Source organism: Mastacembelus armatus, chromosome 11, assembly GCF_900324485.2.
Source record: "Mastacembelus armatus chromosome 11, fMasArm1.2, whole genome shotgun sequence".
NCBI lineage: Eukaryota > Metazoa > Chordata > Actinopteri > Synbranchiformes > Mastacembelidae > Mastacembelus > Mastacembelus armatus.
Genome location: NC_046643.1, coordinates 9,139,644 through 9,159,813, shown reverse-complemented (window position 1 = coordinate 9,159,813; position 20,170 = coordinate 9,139,644). Strand labels below are relative to the sequence as shown.

Genomic DNA, 20,170 nt, shown 5'->3' with positions numbered 1-20,170 from the left:
TCCAAACAAAGCGCATACACACATCTCTCTGCTTAAAAAAAACGATAACAGGCCTTGTCAACCACTTCAGGTATCATTCATGAAATAAGATGAACCTGCCTCAGTTTGTTCTGGTCTAATGGCTTCTTATCGAAACTCTGACCGCGAGACTTGACCTCTGAGGACCTAACCTGACTCCACTTAAGATGGGAATGGGAGAAGCATGACGGATGATAGTGGAACGGGGGGAAAGAGTGAACGATCTGTAAGTAGACAATTCATCTTGATGGATTTTTCTTTTATTAAAATGCATCATAAGCGCAGCGCAGTAAAGACAATCAAACCCAGTGTAGGCTGTTTTAAAATCCGATCGCAATAATTGACATTTAAGTATTATTGGCATTTTTTCTGATTTTTGGAGAATGCTGTAGTCTGAAACATGAATATACTGATATTAAAAACTGCAGATAGATCCTCTGTTCCTGGTTTCATAGCTGCATGTTGTACCCCCTGACACCCCCAACCTCCATCCTGACGCTGCCACTGCTTCTTATGTTTACCCATATATCCAATCAATGCGTGTCGTCATCAGGGGGGGACCATAATGACGACTGGCCTATTAAGAGTGACAGCTCTGGAGAAAGAGAGAGAGTGAGAGGGTAAATGGTGATCCCTCCCTGAGCTCCCTCTTCGCACTCTGGAGAGCTCTTCTCTCGGGGTCAGACCGAATTGCATCCCCTCTTTTCCAGAAGCCTCTCCTTCTCCTCAGGACTTAGCCCCCCCTACCCCCCATCCACTCACCCACCCACCTCCACCACCAGCACTACACTACACAAACACACCCCTCCAATCTGAAAATCATCGCCTTGGTTTTTGACGGCTTGCACTCTCCCGCGAAGTCAAGATTTCTAAGTCGTGCTGGTGATGGAAAGCAGAGAGGAGGTTGTGATGCTGGCGGAGGGAGGTCAGCTCGCCAAAAGCGGCACGAGTATGTCGGAGACCATCGGGAGCCCCGTGCGAGAACCGCAGGGAAAGCCGGGGCACAGGAGCTGTTTGAGCCCCAGCGCTGCGCCCTATTCCCGGGACAGGACCGAGATGGTTGGGGAAGAGAGCGCACGGAGGAATATGTGCGCCGATATGAGGCCGGTTGGCACGTCCTCCTCTGGGGAGAGGCACCGGACTGATCATCCCCACAAAGACGTCAGCAGCTCAGACACCGAGTCGGACTTCTACGAGGAAATTGATGTCAGCTGCACGCCTGAAAGCATGGACTACCCAACAGCCAAAGGTATGTATAAACTATGTTTGGGACTGCATGCCATTGCAGGCTTTCTGGGATGTCACGGTGGTGCTAATAGAGTTGACTGAATGCCACCGGCCTAATTATGCCAGTCAAAAATGTCACATACAGAGAGGACTACTAGAAAAACACACACACACATTTTTATATTGGTACCCTAAATGTAGAACAGAAACTACACAGAACGACCTGAATGTGCTCAGCCAGAACACAGTTTAGGCTCAATAACGCAGGAAAATACAGTATAACTGCACTCGGTGCTGCACAGCTGTTCTGACAAGTGGCCAATGTGGCTGGAAACACGCTGAGGTGACACCCACAATCCAACCAGACATGTCCCTCACTGAGTTTGACGATGACTCAACCAGACGGTGAATCGTCCTATACAGTGTATATTTTCTGAAAGGAGGGGAAGGCGTGATTTTCTGTAAACCATCAGCAAAAACATGAAGGAAGACCAGTGACATGAGAATTTTCTGGGCTGGATTTCTGGCATCATCTATGTGCAAAGACGCATGAGTTTTGATGCATCCAATAACCCAGTTATATTAAATATATCAATGTAAATTTATGAATAATTTCTATTTGCTTGCCTCAAACACAAAAGGGGACAAAAACCGAGAATGACAGTGCAATATAATTAAGTACAATGATGGTATAAATAGATAGTGTAGGCTCCTCTATAAAATCATTAAAATGAATATATAAGCAGATATTTGTTTAGACTACACAGTATGAAGAGCTGAACTATGTCAGGAAGGCCCTTATTAAAGGTCAAATACTGTGCATTCAAATTGTGGAATTAGCCTTTTCACGTCCAAACACGGGGAAAAAATGTACATTAAATATGAAACGAATAAAAGACAAAACGTGTCAGTGGCTGTGTCCATTTACATCTTTCATTGAATGGGTTTTGCACTATGTTTTATAACAATATAATTATTCTGCATATTATTCAGGTCGAAATGGAGATTCTTCGGGTCACCCCAGTGATAGTGGTGCTGACCCGGGTAAGACTGTGCCAGGTCAGGGCTCTCTGTCCTACGCAGCGGACCAGATTCGCCGGTACCGGACAGCGTTCACCAGGGAACAGATCGCACGGCTGGAGAAGGAATTTTACCGGGAGAACTATGTGTCCAGGCCGCGTAGATGCGAACTGGCTGCCGCCTTAAATCTACCTGAGACCACCATCAAGGTAAAAATGACTTTGTCCCAAAGGAGCGGTGCTCAGTCAGGCTTCTGTGGCTTAAATGTTGGGTCACATTTAGTGAGCTTGTATTTGTAAAGGTCTGTCAAAAGCAGAGAGCTGAAACTATATTTTGTATAAATAATCCTCTACAGAAAATATAGCAAAAATAAGATGAACACCAACAATGTTGAAAACAGCCTAAAACCTGAAGATCTGCGGTTTGCTGGAAGCAGGTTCTTTTTTCCATTTTATTTTATTTTTACAGCTGTCACCTGAACAAGTGCAAATAAAACAAGCAATGCCCAAGAAAAAAAAAAAAACAAAAAAAAAACAAACTGATACCCAGATCCGTGCGTAAAAGTGGAAGCTGCATATGCGCTTTTGTTATTGTGGTTTTCATGAGAGAGGGCTGTGGTTAATATTTGACCCGTTGTGTCTCTGTCCCAGGTCTGGTTTCAGAACCGCAGGATGAAAGACAAACGCCAGCGTCTGGCCATGACGTGGCCTCACCCCGCAGACCCGGCCTTCTACACCTACATGATGAGCCACGCGGCGGCCACAGGGAACCTTCCCTACCCTTTCCCATCCCACCTGCCGCTACCTTACTACTCCCACCTGGGTGTCGGAGCTGGATCGGCTCCGACCACCACCCCTTTCTCCAACCCCTTACGGTCCCTCGACAGTTTCCGGATGCTGTCTCACCCCTACCAGAGGCCGGAGCTCCTGTGCGCCTTCAGACACCCTTCTCTGTACCCGGGTCCGAACCACGGCCTCGGCCCTGGAGGAAGCCCCTGCTCATGCCTGGCCTGTCATTCAAGTCAATCCAACGGTATCTCAACCAGGCCGTCCGGCTCGGACTTCACTTGCTCCCCAACTAGCAGGACTGACGCTTTTGTAACATTCACACCTTCAGTGCTCAGCAAATCAACATCATCTGTGACATTAGACCAGAGGGAAGAAGTGCCTCTGACCAGATAAAACCAAAATTCTTCTGTATCAGCCTTTACCATAAGCTTTTTAACATTAAAAGACCAGGACTGAAACAGCATGAACAGGTACCCTGTAAGCAGTGAAAGCCAGCTTAAACTTGACGCAACATAATTAACCAGATCTTCAGCTACGTGACGCACAACGGATTTCCCATTACTGAAAAAAATAATAACCCTATGGCAGAGCCAGGCCACTGGGAAGAAATATGACGGTGTATACACAAAACGAGATTTGATTTATAAATATTAATTTGATGTGAGAGAGAGAGAATCCAGAGGAACGTCTAGATCTCTGGTGGATGGCGTTAAGGTTTATATTATCACTTGTCTCCTTATGCGTCCAAATCGACCTACATGTATTGTTAGTTACGCAAGAACGATGCTTTCCATCTCTCTTTTTTAACAAGCGGATTTGTTAACAGACTGCCGTCGTCTCATTATAACCAGATCTCCATTTCGGGCCCTCCACGGCGGCCCGGACCGAAATGTGCAGATGCCAGTAAAATTAGTAAGTGATGTATATGTACAACCCGGTGAATTTTGGGTGCTGAATTAATGATAATACCAGGAAGGGACCTTTGCTGCCAAAAGGTAACAAGGCGCCAGGGGAACGGATTACTACAGCCCGCTCGGCTTGACAAGGGGGGGAAAGAGAAGAGGAGGGACCCAGAAGAGGATGGAAAAAGACAGAGAGGACAATCACATCGAAAAAAATGGAACACAACGTTTTTAAGGCGATCTAACAATTTATCTTTCAGTTTTCGCCCTTAACAATACAACAGCGGGTTTTTAACCTGATGTAATTGGATGACAACGTGATTAAATTTTACCTGTAGGCCTCTTGTAGACTATTCCCTTTACACTGCTACAACGGCAACAGTACAGTGAAGAAAGTGGACTAAACGTGACTGATATTTCTTTTCTTTTTCTAATTTGCAGATTTGCAATAAACACTGTTAAAGAATCAATGGAGCAATTGAGTGTTTGTCCTCTAATCGCCTTTATGATTTATTTAAATCGTCAATAGCCCAATATGAGGATTCATAAAATTTAAATGTACTTTAATCGAAGACAACAAAATAAAAATCAGATTCAAACAAGTTCTGTTCCTTCCAGGTCATTTTATTTCGCTTAGAACCAGTAGGCTATTAAGTTGTTTGTTTGTTTTTTTTTATGCTCACAATTGGTCCAACACCCCCTCCAATAATAACACTAATTTTGTTCTCAAGTGGTCGGTGTCAAAACACTGGTGTGCACCCGCATCTCCTGATGGGACCGCTAGATTGAGCGTGACAGTTAAGTGGTCCCCGGACTCTGTTAACGCCACTCATATTTTCTCTCCGACCGCTTAATAAACAAGGCAGAATTAGTTGTCTGAAGATATTGGAAATGCACAAAGATCGATGATTCAGAGAGCCCCGCCACCAATCAGTGGGATCTTAATTGGCCGCATTTGACTGGGGCTGCGCAAATTAAGAGTTTTCTGAGCGTAATAGGATTGGCGAGGTGCCGTGGGCCGCAGAGAGACACACAAATCACATTTTAAAAAGGGGGGTTTATGTCGTAGATGGGACAGATCAGGAGTTATTGCGGTAATGTGCGGAGAAATGACTGGCATTTACATCAACCTTCAAGTCCAGCTGGCAAAAATATTGGCTAGTTGCGTAAATGTAGCTATAATCTCACAAGCAAGACTGCATTTTCAAAACTACTTATATTTGAACACTGAGAATGATATTAGAGATGAAATGCCGTACTATTACTAACGAATAGTTCCAAAACATGAATGTTTACAAGGTTTGGCCTCTGAATATAAATTCTGTGCGCAAAATGCAAAACCAGACACCAAGAGCCAGTAGATTTTCATCCTCCTGTGATGCTTTCTAAGGTAAAGATCCATCCTAATCAGACAGTACTGCTTCCACACGCACCGCGCCCCCTCTCCTCCACCCACCTCCCTCACACGCGTTTGATTGATGGCCTTATTAACTGGAGTTCTTGTAAGTGTGACCGAGCTGATTAAAATGCATATGTTTGGAATAATACACCGTTTAAGCCGCCGGGTCGAGGCAAAACCACGAGGCAGATTTATGTAAACTATCAGCCGGTGTCTTTAAACCTGATAGGGACACGGGTCATGCAGGAAAATGGCTTTGGTTTGTGCATAATAAAATCAGACCATAAAATAAAGATGAATGGATCGGGCATAGCTGAATATCCAAGAAGCGGAATCTATCCAAAAAAATTCTGGTTTCATAGCGGGTTAATTTTAACGGGCTGGAAAGCCTGGAGCTGATTTTTATTTGGTTACACAGGAGCAATACAATCATCTCCAAAACCTGCGCCACAGTGTGCCAGCACGGTATATTAAAGTGAGGCAGAATACAGACACAGCCCCCCCCCTCCCCAAACACGCACATGGATCGCCATCTCTCTTCACTGCATAAATTATACGACGGAATCCTCAGCGGCCTAATCCAGTATCAACGCGCATTTAATCGCTGGAAGATATCGTATGGCCGAGCTTCAAGATACGATGTGCTCGTACAGTAGATTGCGCACATAACAGCAATTACACCAGCCTTATAAGATCCTATTAGTGAGAAATGGCTAGAGGCTCTATAGCTCCCACAACTAGCACAAAGCGTTTTGATAGGGGCGGTGCAGTGCAGCTGTCCACTGACAGAAAATACGGAAACACACACACACGCACACACACGCGCACACACGCGCACCAAATGGATCTGTGGCTGCTGCTACCGCTGTTAAAATTGGATTACATCCTAATTTACAGGCTCTTGTCGTAATGCAAGAGGCTGGCGGAGGCGTGGACGGACCAATCACACAGTAATGATGATGAATGGGAGATTAATGCGCATACAAGCAAGACAATTTAAGCCTTCATCTGTTTAAATAGGCTTCCAATATCGTTTGGAAAAAGGAGGTCACGTTAAATCAATCGGGGGACGCGTGAAAGTCGTTTTCGGCGGCGTCTTTATCAACATTATTTATGGCGCACTGGAGACAGCTATATGCAGCAGGAAAATGGGCCGGCTGCTATGTGCGCATGTGACATCCAACAGCAACAAAAAGAGCCGGATGGGTTCAGGATATAAAAAGATCCCTTTTAAATCCTGTCACTTAGCTGTGAACGAACCAAGCGGAGCCGAAGACGTTTCTCAGAGTTTCTGGACACAGTCTTCTACACTCAAGATGCATATTAAATAAACTCAATGTTGGGCTTTTGGAAAGGTCCTTCCAGTGTTAACACAGCACAGCTCCTTCACCTTTACTCAGGCTGAGACTTATCTGTGTTGTGCTCAGGAGAAATCAGACACATCTTGTTGCTGCTGGTGTTTGTTTACAGTGGAGAGTTTAATCATTCATCCTACCTCACACACACACGCACACACACACACACACACACACACACACACACACACACACTTCACTCCTAAAGCACTCACTAAACCAGCACAGTTAGTGAACCACTCACAACTATTACACACCCTCGGCAAAGGGCTCAGTTAGAGTAGGCCTACCAAACAAAACGGTGCCGCCATTTTGTTTGGTAGGCCTACTCTAACATTTCTTAGCTAACACTCTGTTTTTTGTTTGTTTGGTTTTTTTTGGACAGGTGAGCCGTTCCCTCCTTCACAGGTAGGATGGATTAATATCGCGTAAAGTGGAAACTCAAGCTAAACAGGAATGTAAAAAAGTAATATGTGCTTACACGTGCAGGGGTTGTCAGGTTGACTGCGTCACAGCTGCAAACATACCAACTGTTGCGTCTCTACTGTCCGGTGTGGCTGTCCGGAAGTGAACTTCTCCACCTGCAGGTAAAACGATGGGAAATACCATTTATGGTGGACCATAAGAAACTGGAAGGAAACAAGTATTCACAAAGCCAACAGTAATTATAATATTTCACCACAGACCAAATGTTTATATAGCTAGAAATTTATAGAAGTGACATATTAACAGACAGAAACTAGATTAATAAGACAGATCAATGCTGCCTCTGCACTACACTCCCCCTCCCCATTAACAGGCTGTGGTCTGCTCCTGCAGCCTGCAACCAGGTGAGTGAACTTTTAATACCAGTTTGCATTTTCCTTTCTTCTTTTATATTCAGTTCCCAGAAAGAAAAATTAGCTACTCACCATCTGCCTGCAGTCAAACCTGAATGGGAAATTGTTAGCACTTAAAAATTAAATCCAAAATCTAACCTAAGGAAGGCCTGGCTGTTCAATCAGTCTCCCTTATACTGACCAACATAACACATCATTCATTCTTTTCAGAAATTCTTTTATAGTCAAATTAAGGTATAAACCTGCGTGTTCTGCAGCTGGAAGGCCCATGCTCACCATTGGCCTGCTTTCATTTGAATATTACAGCTGGATATTGGACATATTGGACATTACAGCTGGATATTGGACATAATGGACATTACAGGTATTACAGGTATTTGACATGAATCAATAATAATGAAATGATAAGTCTATTTTTAAAGCTGGGAGAGTTACCCTACCTTTCAATAACAGACATATTAAAAGCAGCAGCACAGTGGTGTTAAAATACAGTCATACTTTTTTTTTTTGCAAAACGAGACATATAAGGATTTTGAGCTATTATTTGGCATGTTTTTATCCTTTGGATGCTCACGGTAGATTTTGCAGTCAAATGAACCATGTCCAGACTGCAGTGAACTCCTGTTATTTGCCTTTACAAAAAAATGTCCTAAGCTCTTTAAGACTGATTAAGATTATGACACATAGTTACTGTAACTAATTCAGTGTGACCTATTCCAGATCCTCCTGTGTTTACAAGTGGACATACATCTTGGTGTTAGAACATACGGCAGTAAAGTGGTGTAGCTAATACACAGAATACAACAAGACACCAGTTTCTACATGTGTTGTCAATTGATATTAAAGATATACGGTGAGAACAGGGTGTATTATAGTGGGACCTCTTGTAAAACAGCTGTTAGGGTGATAGGTGGTGAACCTGAACGGTCTCCTGGGGGACCCTTTATTTGCATGGCCATGTTGAGCCCTCCTCACGTTTGTCCTCTGTGCATCATTAGATTTCTTGAACAACAGCAGACTTTGACACAAAATAAAATGAGAACTCTTACCGATTTAAACAAGAATTGGACTTCTTCAGTTGCAGCAGAAAGAGTAGAGGTCACTGTTTAACACAATGTCAGTCTATGGATTACACATGGTTTGACTGACCTGAAATTCACATTTCCCTTTGCAGGACGTCACTCAGCCTCATTCAGGTGGAATTTTCTTTGCTCCAGGTGGAAGCATTGCATGTTTGTTGATCATATACACTCAAATTCACTGGTAAGGCAACTGAATTAAATCAATGTTTGGACATAACAGGATTTGACCACAAATTTTGGAGTAATCAAAGAATAATACAGGAAACGTTGAGACTCACAGGGAATAAAATGTAACAAAGGTTTTAGGGCCAACTCAAGGAGATATTATTGACATCAGACTCACTGGAGTAACAGTGAAAAGAAATGATCCTAATATTTTGTCGCTCAGTGTGCTTGGTCTCTATTCTTGATAATGACGATCTGTTGTCTTTGTGACAGTCATCTGTCCAATATCTGGAGTAATCTGGAGGCCAGTGAGTTCATGTATGGCAGAAGTCTGCAGACAGATTCAGCTCCTTAAAGCTTAAAGTAAATGACTTTAACACCAGATATTAGTTTGACATTCTGAGGCATCAAAGTAACAAATAGTGATCTTGAATTAAAACCAAAACATTTAAAATGGAAGTGTACAATGTGTCGTGTCAAGGATAAGTTTATATTACCTTATAAGTAACTACTCATGCAGTGTATAGATTTACAGAGCAAGTGCTTTTGTGCAACCCTGATCCATCAACCTTTAAATTTAATCACGTTAATGTCCTAACTAGCAACTCACGTTTTTTGCTCTTCCTGAACTGCGTGACTTTACTGCCTCTCATTACTGGCACTAATGCACAAATCCATGTGGAACCTCCTGTCAGAGTGGAAGCCTTCACACTGTCCCACTCCATTATCAGCCTTACAGCGCACTAATCATGGCAGCCCTCTGCAGACCAGTGCAGCAGGAGGCTCAGTTCACCAGCCTGCAAGTGTGAAAGAATGACTGCAGATAGCAAAGGCATTAGGAGAGGACTATGTGTCTGTGCCCACCAGGCCACCAACCTGGAAAGAGTATTGTTATTTCAGGTTGAAAATCCAATTTTATATATAATATATATGTGTTTTATACATATCCATATTGGCTTGTGTTTCCCCCAGCAGCACTAATGAAAAAACAACACAGGCTTAGTTTAGAGAAGAGGCACTAATCCGCTGCTCCACTTACATTACATTTGTCATTTAAAGTCCTCAAAATATCACTGTGATAACTCTGGTAGGAGCTACACAACCAAGGTCTTCCAAAGATCTTACTCAGCATTGTGATGATGATCAATGTGTAAAATTTCATTTGATCATTCTGCTGCTTTCCCCATGAGATCTTTTTGTTTTGTGGAGTCGCAGAAAGAGCACGCCACGTTGTGTGATATTGTTTAAAATGATTTAATAAGCACTTTGTTTTATGACGGGGTCTTATTATTTTATGGCCCTCTCGGCAGCCAATGGCTTTGCAGATCAGTCCAATTCTTTCCACACCTCATTTTATTTTACTGCGCGCTGGCCACGTTACTGCTCAACAACAGTGGTGGCTGAAGGCGACAGGAAAAGTTGTGCCGCTCCTTTCCCAGAGAATCAGACTTTAGAGTAAGAAAAAGCCTGTTCCCACAACCTCACTGGACTCACATCCCTCAAAGTAATTTATCTTCTACAGTAGAAATGTCCTGCAACTAAGGTTTATCTTGGGCATTGATCTGATCAAAGATTTGATGGCAATTTGATATCTGTTTGGTGTTGTGGGTGCACAATTGGTGTGTGTCTGCTTGTGTATGTTGGTGTGTGTGGATCTGTGATAGAGCACCTCATTGCTGCAGTGATGCATCCTCATTATGCGTCCATCCTATGACGGTCACACCCAGCCTGCTGGTCCTCTCCTGGGAGACTGGACTGCCTGGGCTTCCCCTTCTCTCCTCCACTCCTCCACCTCCCAACCCTCTGGCCTTCTGACTCCAGCTCCCCCCATTCGCCAACATACAGCCATGGTGAAGCTAAACAATAGGTATGGTTTGATGACATTAATACATTTCAAAAGTGCTCAGCTGATGGTTCTGTGTAGTGCCCTCCTACAAAAAACATATTGTCAGCTATTGTCCAAACACCTCTACTATGTTTTCTGTAGAGTGTGTAAGTCAAAGCACTGTCCTGTTTGTTTTTGCATGTGAGTAATATGAGTTGAAAAAAAATATCCAGTATGTGTTTTTTCAATTTTCCATTTTTTCCTTATTAAATTTAGGGATAACTGCTGTATCTCCATGGTCCAGGAACAATGGTGTTGAATGATTTCAGTATTTTCTATATAGATCATCAGCTGGGACCTGACAGCATTAGCTTCAGTATTTTAGCATGAGATCATACATAACCATCAAGTGCATATGTAATAAGTAAGTGCATATCAGGTTCACAAGAATAAACAGCTCATCCACAAACACTAAAAAGACCCTCCAGAGTTAGCACCTCAATCCAGCAAGAACTAGAATTATCTTAATAAACTAGCTGCCATAACTGAGAAAGTCACTGATCGCTGTCATTTTAGGAAAACTTAATAGACACCAGCTACAGATGAGACATCTGTTTGTCTGTCACTACTTGATGGATCAGGGATGCATTGTTCAAAAAAATGTTAAAAAATTAAATAGAGTTTTGTGTGTAGCTCCCACTATTAGTGTAAGACGCACATGTATTGTGGAAGAAAGGAAAGCTTGATGGGCATAGCAGTACTACAACACGTCCCTACAGGCAGCAACAGCAAGGTGCATAATAGCGTGTGTGTGTGTGTGTGTGTGTGTGCGTGCAGATGCAAGATAAGCATGGGAGGTAAGGTTACACCATGGGAAAAGGAACAGAGGAGATGGTGGTACCAGATAGTGAGGGCATCAGAAGAGAAGCTAAGAGCCTGTGCTTAGTGTTTTAATGGATGATTTGAAAGAACACTCACAGTGTTTGGCCGGGTGCAGACCTCCCCAAAACTATAAAACTCTTGTGACTGACAAGGTAGAGGTGGGGTCAGCTGTGTGTGTGTGTGTGTGTGTGTGTGTGTGTGTGTGTTCAGTGCTCACAGTGTCTGTACAAGTAAACCCGCCAGGAGTTTTTCATTACATGACTGCTGACAGGATTAGGGTTGAAACGCATTATTATTAATCTTGATGATATGTTACATACATTTAAAGTTACATCATGCACATCATTTTGATTTATACCATGTAATTGATATTAGAGATGTTCAGTCCTTTGAGGGGAGACTTTATCTAATAGGTTCTCTCTTTACAATGTGTATCTGTGATAACTACATAACATAATAGTCACATGCCTATATGTACACTGAAAGAGACACAGCACTACAGTTATTTCTTCTGTCCATACAGGCTAGGATGCGATATAGATCCTAGCACAATTCCTATACAAGAGATGGGGGACATGATCTACAGCCTCTATTCTGTGTCAAAATACACTGTAAAGATTAGCTTTAATATGTGTAATATGTTTACCTGGATATTTTAATTGCTGTGCTACAGTGGAAAAACAGAGGGAATGTAAATGTTTTTCTCTTGCAAAAGAGATGCTGACATCCCAGAGACCTTGTGAATTAATAAAGATAAAAATAGTTTTTATGGAATTAAATTTAAAGTCATATTCTGAAGCATTTTGATAAAAAAAATTTTTAAAAAAAGCATTTCAAATATTCTGTCTCCCCTGACATACAGGAAGTGATGCGTTTCTGGCAGGAACCACAGCGGTTTGCTGAGAATCAGTCAAAGTAAAGCTGCTGAGTTAGCATATTGCAAGAATAGAGTCACACTGAAAATGCAACAGAAAAACGATTCACAGTGATGAGCTCATTACCAAAGAGAGATCCACAATTAAAGCAATGCAAAGTCAGATTGACACTGTTATGCCCAAATACTCTTCTCAGTTGCTAATCAGTTCAATTGTATGCTGTGAGTGGGCTAACTGAGCACAATAGCTTATAATCTACACAGTCTAAACACATTTCTGTTCAGATTTCTCTTTAGATCTGCTGGAAAGCCATCAGTGAATAGACGTGGATTAACAACAAGCCGCTTTAATAAGACAGACAAACTGACGCTGACAGATAGACCTGTGGCGTCTTCAGGTTGTGACTCACAGACCAGGAACCCAGATTAAAGGGGTAGAGGGCGTAACAAGGGAGTCCTGTTTTTGTCGGTCGAGGAGCAGGGAACGGGGAAGGAGAGGGAGGAATAGTGTAAGTGGTTAAGGAGAATAGGCAATGGGGAATCCTAATTTTATAGATCCCAGTTTATAATGTCTGCGCTTGTTCAATTTGCTTAGGAAGGAACATGTGAATAAAATACTAAAAACCAGGAAAGAGAAAAGGAGTGTTGCAGACATCAAGAGAAAGATGGAGGTAAGTTAAGGAGGACAGGGTTTATGGTGATGCTCTGTTTGTGACGGCTGTCTGCTGGATGAAAACAGGGCCTCTTTAACTCCTCGCGGGTTAATGGAACTTTTATGAGTTTGTCCTGCAATCATGTAACCTCTGGCGTCTCCTTTCCTCTCTGTTTTTCTCTCTCTGTGCTTCTCTCTCTGGCTCTTTTCCCCCTATTGCAGGGCAGATCAGAGGTGAGCCGCTCCTGTGTTTCTGTAAACAGTGCTCTCCCTGCACTGGGTTTACGAGGACAGGACCAGTTAGGAGGAGGTCTAAGACAGTGGGTGAGTCACTGGTCTGGATTAGTTTACATTGGGTAAAGACTTGTTTAGGCGATGGTTAGTATAGTCAGGTGGAGAGTATGGACAGCAGCAGTGTAATGGCTTAACCTTGGAGGAGCTTAGGAGGCACAGGGTTGTCCGGAAGTCTCAAATTTCTGTCTCTACTAGGAAACAACTGCTCCCACTTTCCAGAGGGTACTTAATTAAAAATAAAAAGTGGTAGCTCATTTGTTTTATTGCAACAACCACTTTTGCAACCTCAGACACCAAGACTTTTGTGACACCACTTGCTCAAATCCCACAACTACAACCTCTCCCACCATCAGGATAAAGGCGGTTAGACGTCTGACAGCACAAAATGCATTAAGTACATGGGTGGGGGTGGCGGTGGGGTTTGCAGGTGTGGTGGATTGATAGAGATTGCGAGCAGAAAGGAGATGGGAACCCGACCAGGTCTCCCCATCATAAAGCACAGCTGAGAAATGAAAGGCTGCAGACAAGATGCAACTTTTAATGCCTGGCCATGACTCACACTGACTGTCAGTAATGAGTTTTATTCACTTTCATCATTTGAGTGTCGATTGCGATCATGGGGCTATCTGAGAGGCATGATTGACGGGATGGAGTAGAGAGGTGTGGGGCAGGAGTGCGGAACGAAGGAGGACTGAAGTGGTGCTGGACCCTGATGTTGATATTGTATTTACCTGCCATTAGTGGTGTAGTCTGACTAGTTTCGAACTAAAAGAAAATACACAGACACTGAATTAGGTGTCTTTTTTTACAAACTAGAAAACTAATCTACAGGACTAAATGTGACTGTCATATCTAAACCTTCTCATCTCCCAGCCTTTTATTTCACAGGCTCTATATGCATTTTCCCCCCAAAAAACCCCAAAATGTTAAGCCCAAAAGAAAAGTTGTCACAGCCTTTTGTTGTTTTTTTCAAAACTCCACAGTACATTTAGGGTACAACAGCTCCTGAAGCATATGGTCAAAGACAGACAGTTTAAAGATGATAATCAATATTGATTCCAGTTATAGAGTGAGAGTGGGGTGAGCGGGGGTCCCTGCTCCGTCTGGATGTTGATAGGATCAATGAGCTTTAGTGGCTCAAGAATGGATGACTCCTTGTGTGCAAGCTCTGTTAGCAGTGACAAGGCCGGAGAGATTACCCAACCTGGGCTCCACACTTCTCTCCACGGCTGTCTATTCGCCAATAATCTTTCTCCATTTTAATACCATGATGAACACGTATGTGAAAATGAACACATTAACTGTGTGTGTGTGTGTGTGTGTATGTGTGTGTGTGTGTGTGCATACAGGGAGGATGCTAGTGACTAGAGATGAAACACCGGCCTTATTTTTCACCCACTCAGGGGTATTGATTTGAAGGCAATAAGGCGGTAATCTGCTGGGCAGTTACATTAGAAAGACATGACATATACTTTCTCGGTTTTTATGGCCCAAAACATTAGTAGTAAATTACAAAGGGTTCAAACAAAAACCCCTGACACTTCATTTTCTATTGCATGGCTGAATACAATGACTAAAATAAGGTTGAATTAGTTGCAACAAACCACATCCTAATGGGAAGTTTGGTGTTTTAGGGAAAGTACGGAAAAGATACAACCATGAGATGTGAAGTCTTCTCAGAATAGCAGAGAGTGACTGTGTGTGTCGAAGTAAAGATCCATCCCAATCAGTCATGCTTACCCCTGACAGTAACAGAGCTTTTTCTATTCTAATAAAGCTTGTCCTCGCTATATTTACCTGCTTAGCACAGTCCATTGCTCTGGGGCCACTGTGACCTCCCTGCTCCAGGGTGTGTGTGTTGGAACGAGACATAATGGTGACTTAGCACCTGGACACGTCAACAATATGTAGATTCAGCGATGTTGATACAGCAACTGAATTGACAGTGAATGCAAATTTATTTGTGGAACAGAATGTGGGGAGCTGAAGGGAGAAGGTATGTGTGTGTGAGAGGCAGAGAGACAGCAGACATGCAGTGTGTAGCATGAGAGAGAGATGAAGATTCGGCTGTGTAGGTGAGATGACAGCCAAGACTGAGGAATCCCATCATTCCACATAGAGGGAGCGCTCCATTCAGCCACTGACACAGCCCTCTGGGGTGGGAAAGCGAGGGGGGGGGGGTTAGGAAGTTATTCCCTGTCTTGGGGTCTTATGACCTGATGGATGTGGTGCTACGGGACGCAGGAAACTCCCTGAATATTGCCTGTCACACACACTGTCATCCAAGAACAGAGATAGGCTCGCTGACATGAGTGCTGCAGGATGCACTGCTGTTAGAGTTGTTTAATTTTCTCATAGCCTCTTGTTGCTTTCCTACTATTTTCATTTACTTTGCAGTACATAGACAAAACTGCACACATGAACTCATAAACACACACTTTGCAGGATCCCATATGACAGTGCTGGACAGCTCTCTACAACTATCATTGAACTGAAAAGCCCCAAAGTTGCATCTGCTTTTATTAGAATGGGATAATAACTATCCATCAACTCAACCAGCCAAATGTATCTCTCCCTCCTGATGCTCACAGCCAATCGGATGCCTCAATATTTGAGAGCCAATTTGTCACAGTCAGCAGCATCCCTCCCATTTTGTCCTCTCCCTGAAGTGAGCGTTATTGTCATCCCATGTCTCTGAGGATGGTTTTATCATTCCTGCTTAGTACAGCACTGGGACATATGAGACGTACACACACACACACACACACACACACATACACAGGCATCCACTCACACAAACTACTCTGCAAGCTTGTGATGCCTTTTATGAGCATTTAATTTTGCTCCTCTTTTCTCTCTCTGTATTTCTGACACACATACAGGCTAATGATGATGGCTGTGTGTGTGTGTGTGTGTGTGTGTGTGTGCGTGTGTGTGTGCGCGCATGCTGTTTCCTTCCACTCGGCTCTAAACGAACCAATTATAGGTGTTTATGTAGCTTTAATGTGTGTAAGCGTCAGGAGAGAAACATTGCATCGCTCACCACCTAATCAATGAGGCCTTGCATGCTACACCACCCCTCGCTTCTCCCCTCTTACTTGTCCTCTATCACATCACTCCTTCCTCCGCAGTGCTCTTCATTTTCTCGCTCTCTCTCTAATACTCTTCCCCTCTCTCTTGGTCCTTCTCTGTTCAATTAGCAAGAGACAAGCATGAGGTATCAGGTCAATTGGCCATGAAGAGAGCTTTAAACAGAGCAAGATGAGCCCATCACAGAGTTGCAGGGTTTCTATGCTGAGGACAACTCTGTAAGTCATACGGGTTTGTTTTTGGTATATGTAGATTTGGTTCCAAGCATTTCTGCCCAGCATCTCAGACAGTACTGCAGTCCTAAACTGTGATTCAAAGGCTGTATGCCTTTTTAATCTGAAATATTGTGCAAACATTTTGCTGCTGCTGTGATGGGTGATATTCTGTCAACAAATCCCATGAAAAGACCAAAATCAAAAATGAACTCATGCTACCAGCAAGTAAAGCCTCATATAGATTCTTCCTCTATGCCAGATTCTTTCATTCTCATCCAACTGTAGTATTTATAACTACTGTGCCACAGTGAACATGGGTGCTGTGTTTTCAGACATACTAATCTGTAGCTAGAAACAGTCTCTAACAAACAGGCAATTTCCTTGTTGAATGTTTGTTGACAGGACTATTTATCTTTTTTACGTATAGACTTTATTCCAGACCCATTTTCAAATGTTTAAGTTAACAAAACAGCTTGGACCTGAGAAAGTTTTTGTGACCAAGTAGGGTGACACACACACACACACACACTGTGAACAGCAGTGGGTAGCCATTGTTGCTCAAGGGCCTCACCTCAGTCATGGCATTGAAAGTGGACAGGGCCATTCACTCTGCCCCACTGACAATTCCTGCTACACCTGAGACTCAAACTCACAGCTTTCAGGTTTCAAGTCCAACTTCCTATCCAGTAGGCTACAACTGCCCCTAAGAGTTCCCTAAGGTGTAGGAAATTTGAAAAATACTGAGATTTCAGAGATTATTTTTAGATTTCATGGGTAAGAATATCAGCAGCCTTATTTTTTAAAACAAAATTCATACAATATTATTTTAGTAACCTGCTGTCACACGATGTTGATTCCATCCCTTCAGCTAAGAATATTTGCAGACACTCTTTCCAGTAATTAAATTTCGTCCAGTTCCAATAAAATGAAAAAATAGCTAAGCATCAATCAAGACTGTGGTTTGACCTTGGATTCATTTTGTTTTCCTCTTCTTTACAAACAATAGAGCAGTTACTCCTGGCTGCATCCATACATGCTCACATTCCTTAGGATATTCTCTGGAGTTTGGTTAAAATACACTCACTGCTAAAATCATCCCAACTCTATGGAAACTGAAGTGCATATTCAATGAGGATGAACTGATGATTGAAAAAGTTGGATCAGTGCATCACTAGCATTCAGGTGCTCTTGGCACTTTTGCTTAGTCTGCTCCTGAGTTCAGTGGCATTGTTTTCTACACCTATTATGTTCAACTCTCTGGTCTCCCCCATGGCCTGCTGAGACTTTCTTCAGAACCTTATAAATGTATTTGGACTCCAGATGTCATTTTTTATTTGAAACAATTACTGCCCTGCACAGATTAATCCACAAATCATCATACACCTTTCAGAGAGGGGTTGTTGTGAAACAAACTATGTTATTCCCTTCTTATTGCTCCCTGGATCAGGCTGCTATCTTGTCCCCAAAACTGGTGGCATAGATGAATGTGGCTCAGTGGGAGCTGCAACCCCCTGGGTATTTAGAGCCCACCCTGGTGGGTCTGTAGGGAACAGCAGGGCCAGAGCCCTGGTACCGACATGGGTGATTATTTACCCGGACTGGGGTTCTGTGGGAACCGGGCGGTGATGGATTCTGACGGGACTGATGATCACTCTTCCAATGAGAGTAATTAATATAATGAAGAGCTACTGAGCAAGTGCAGCAGTGTGATGAATAGAGTGTGCATGTTGTCGTTACTCACAGAAGACAAGAGTGTGTGTGGGGGGTAATGTGACCACAGAATTTTATTGTAGTAGAAGAGGTAAGAGAAAGCAGAATAGGAAGGAATGACTCTATAATGTTGGACAATAAAGGAATGTTAACATCTTAGAAATCAGCAGACAAACTGATTCAAGTATTTCTATCCTCTTAAGCACCTTAAGCTTGGAGCAAATAGAAGAATACAAAGTAACAAAGGGGGGAAAGTGTGAGGAAAAGTGAGTGAATATCAAATAGCAGAAGCAGATTTTTTTAAAAACTCCTTTCTCCCTTAGATGTTTACTCACGTTGTTGAGATGCAACCTTTTCACCAGGTAGAGGGTTCATGTTTCACAGCAATTACTACACCCCCATCAATATTCAAATGAGGACTTAGTAGTTATAATTAGCTGCTGTTAGGTGCCTTGCTGTTGTTGTGACATGTTATGTGCTGACCCCGCTGTCTGCAGTGGAATTATCTTCACTAATGAACCTAAGCGGAGTCAATGACTCAGGATTGGGGAATGTTGTCTACAAAACAGGAAGAAGACTTGTGTGGGTGTTGAGCTGATGTGCAGACACAGTGGGTGTGGATATTGGCTAGAGCTAAATGGCCCGACTATTGGTGGGTTCATGTAAAAGATATCGAGGCGACATTACACAGTGAGACAGTGGCTCGCTGGGTAATGTGCGAGCTATTATACCTGCTAGATTCCAGCAGCCAATTTAGCCACGTGCCACTTTATGTGCATTTGATATGAATCACAGGGTGCTTAGAGCAGCCCCCCCCCCTTCCTGCACCATGACCCCACCGCTCTTACTTTCTTAAAGAGCCAGTCATTAAACAGCCGAGAGGATCCACCAGTGGTTATAATGGGGAAATAATGCACACTGTTGCCTCAGGTATTTATCACAGCAGCCATTCTCAGAGCTGAGGCGGTTTTATTCTCTAATAGGCAAGGGAGTGGCGGTTTGAGTGCAGGGGGTTAACCCTATGCACAATTAACTTCAAGATCTGAGAACACACCAGCAGAAAAAAATGAAAGATACAAAACTTGATCATCTGTGTATAACATGCATAAATTTAAGTTAAAGTGGAGTTCAGCTCAGCTCATGAAGTATCAAACAGTGAACTATTGCTGACACATCAGACTGGTGTCGTGCTCTTGTGTGGACACAGCCAGTGTGGTGTGTCTGGTGGCCCGCCACCGGCTGCCTGACTGAGAGGGTGAGGCCCTCGGTCGGTCCCTCAGTCGCTCGCATCCCCTTCAGACGTCAGTGCAGGCCGGTCTCACCACGGCTCCTTTACAGCCTGCTTTCATGTGTCCTTTAATGAGGAAACCGCTGGCTCAGCAGCTGGCTATAAAACACAGGCAAATTAAAACACCCAAATATGAATCAGCTTCACTGCTTAATTCAAAATGCCAGGACAGAGGCGTAGCACTTCTTTACAAAGGCCACAGGACAGCCAGTCTATTGTCTGCAAAGGCCAAGATGGTGTTGGAGGCTATAAGATGTTGAAGTGTGCTAAATAAGCTAACATTAAATGGGAAGCAGCAAGGATGGATCTTTATGATAAGGCTTCTGCACAGATAGCGAATTTATAAAAACCTCTTCTCATTTGTAATCAGATGAGTATAATCTTCAAAGCACACAGCCGAGGCAAGTGCATAACTTCCCAAAGAACAATAACAGAGTGAATCACAAGGCCACGACACAACTCCTGCCACCAACGGCTCGCCACAGTCTGCTACAACTGCGACTGCCACTTAGACGACAGCAGCTCCATAAAATGTTGCAAGGAAA

At 43.2% G+C, this 20,170-nt stretch overlaps 1 protein-coding gene across 1 annotated transcript; it reads left to right on the top strand.

Moving 5' to 3' along the window:
• The first annotated feature begins 802 nt into the window (after positions 1-802).
• On the top strand, positions 803-4,557 carry evx1 (even-skipped homeobox 1). The gene is made up of 3 exons (XM_026300478.2): positions 803-1,267; positions 2,239-2,474; positions 2,916-4,557. The coding sequence occupies exons 1-3, from the start codon at positions 904-906 to the stop codon at positions 3,444-3,446; spliced, it is 1,131 nt and encodes a 376-aa protein (XP_026156263.1). The 5' UTR covers positions 803-903; the 3' UTR covers positions 3,447-4,557.
• Positions 4,558-20,170: the final 15,613 nt, after the last annotated feature.

What these genes read in the sequence shown, in the direction of transcription:
- evx1 (XM_026300478.2), top strand. Translation starts at nt 904, where the DNA reads ATGGAAAGCAGAGAGGAGGTTGTGATGCTGGCGGAGGGAGGTCAGCTC. An exon ending in GGACTACCCAACAGCCAAAG is followed by an intron (nt 1,268 to 2,238) that starts GTATGTATAAAC and finishes CATATTATTCAG; the next exon opens with GTCGAAATGGAGATTCTTCG. An exon ending in TACCTGAGACCACCATCAAG is followed by an intron (nt 2,475 to 2,915) that starts GTAAAAATGACT and finishes TCTCTGTCCCAG; the next exon opens with GTCTGGTTTCAGAACCGCAG.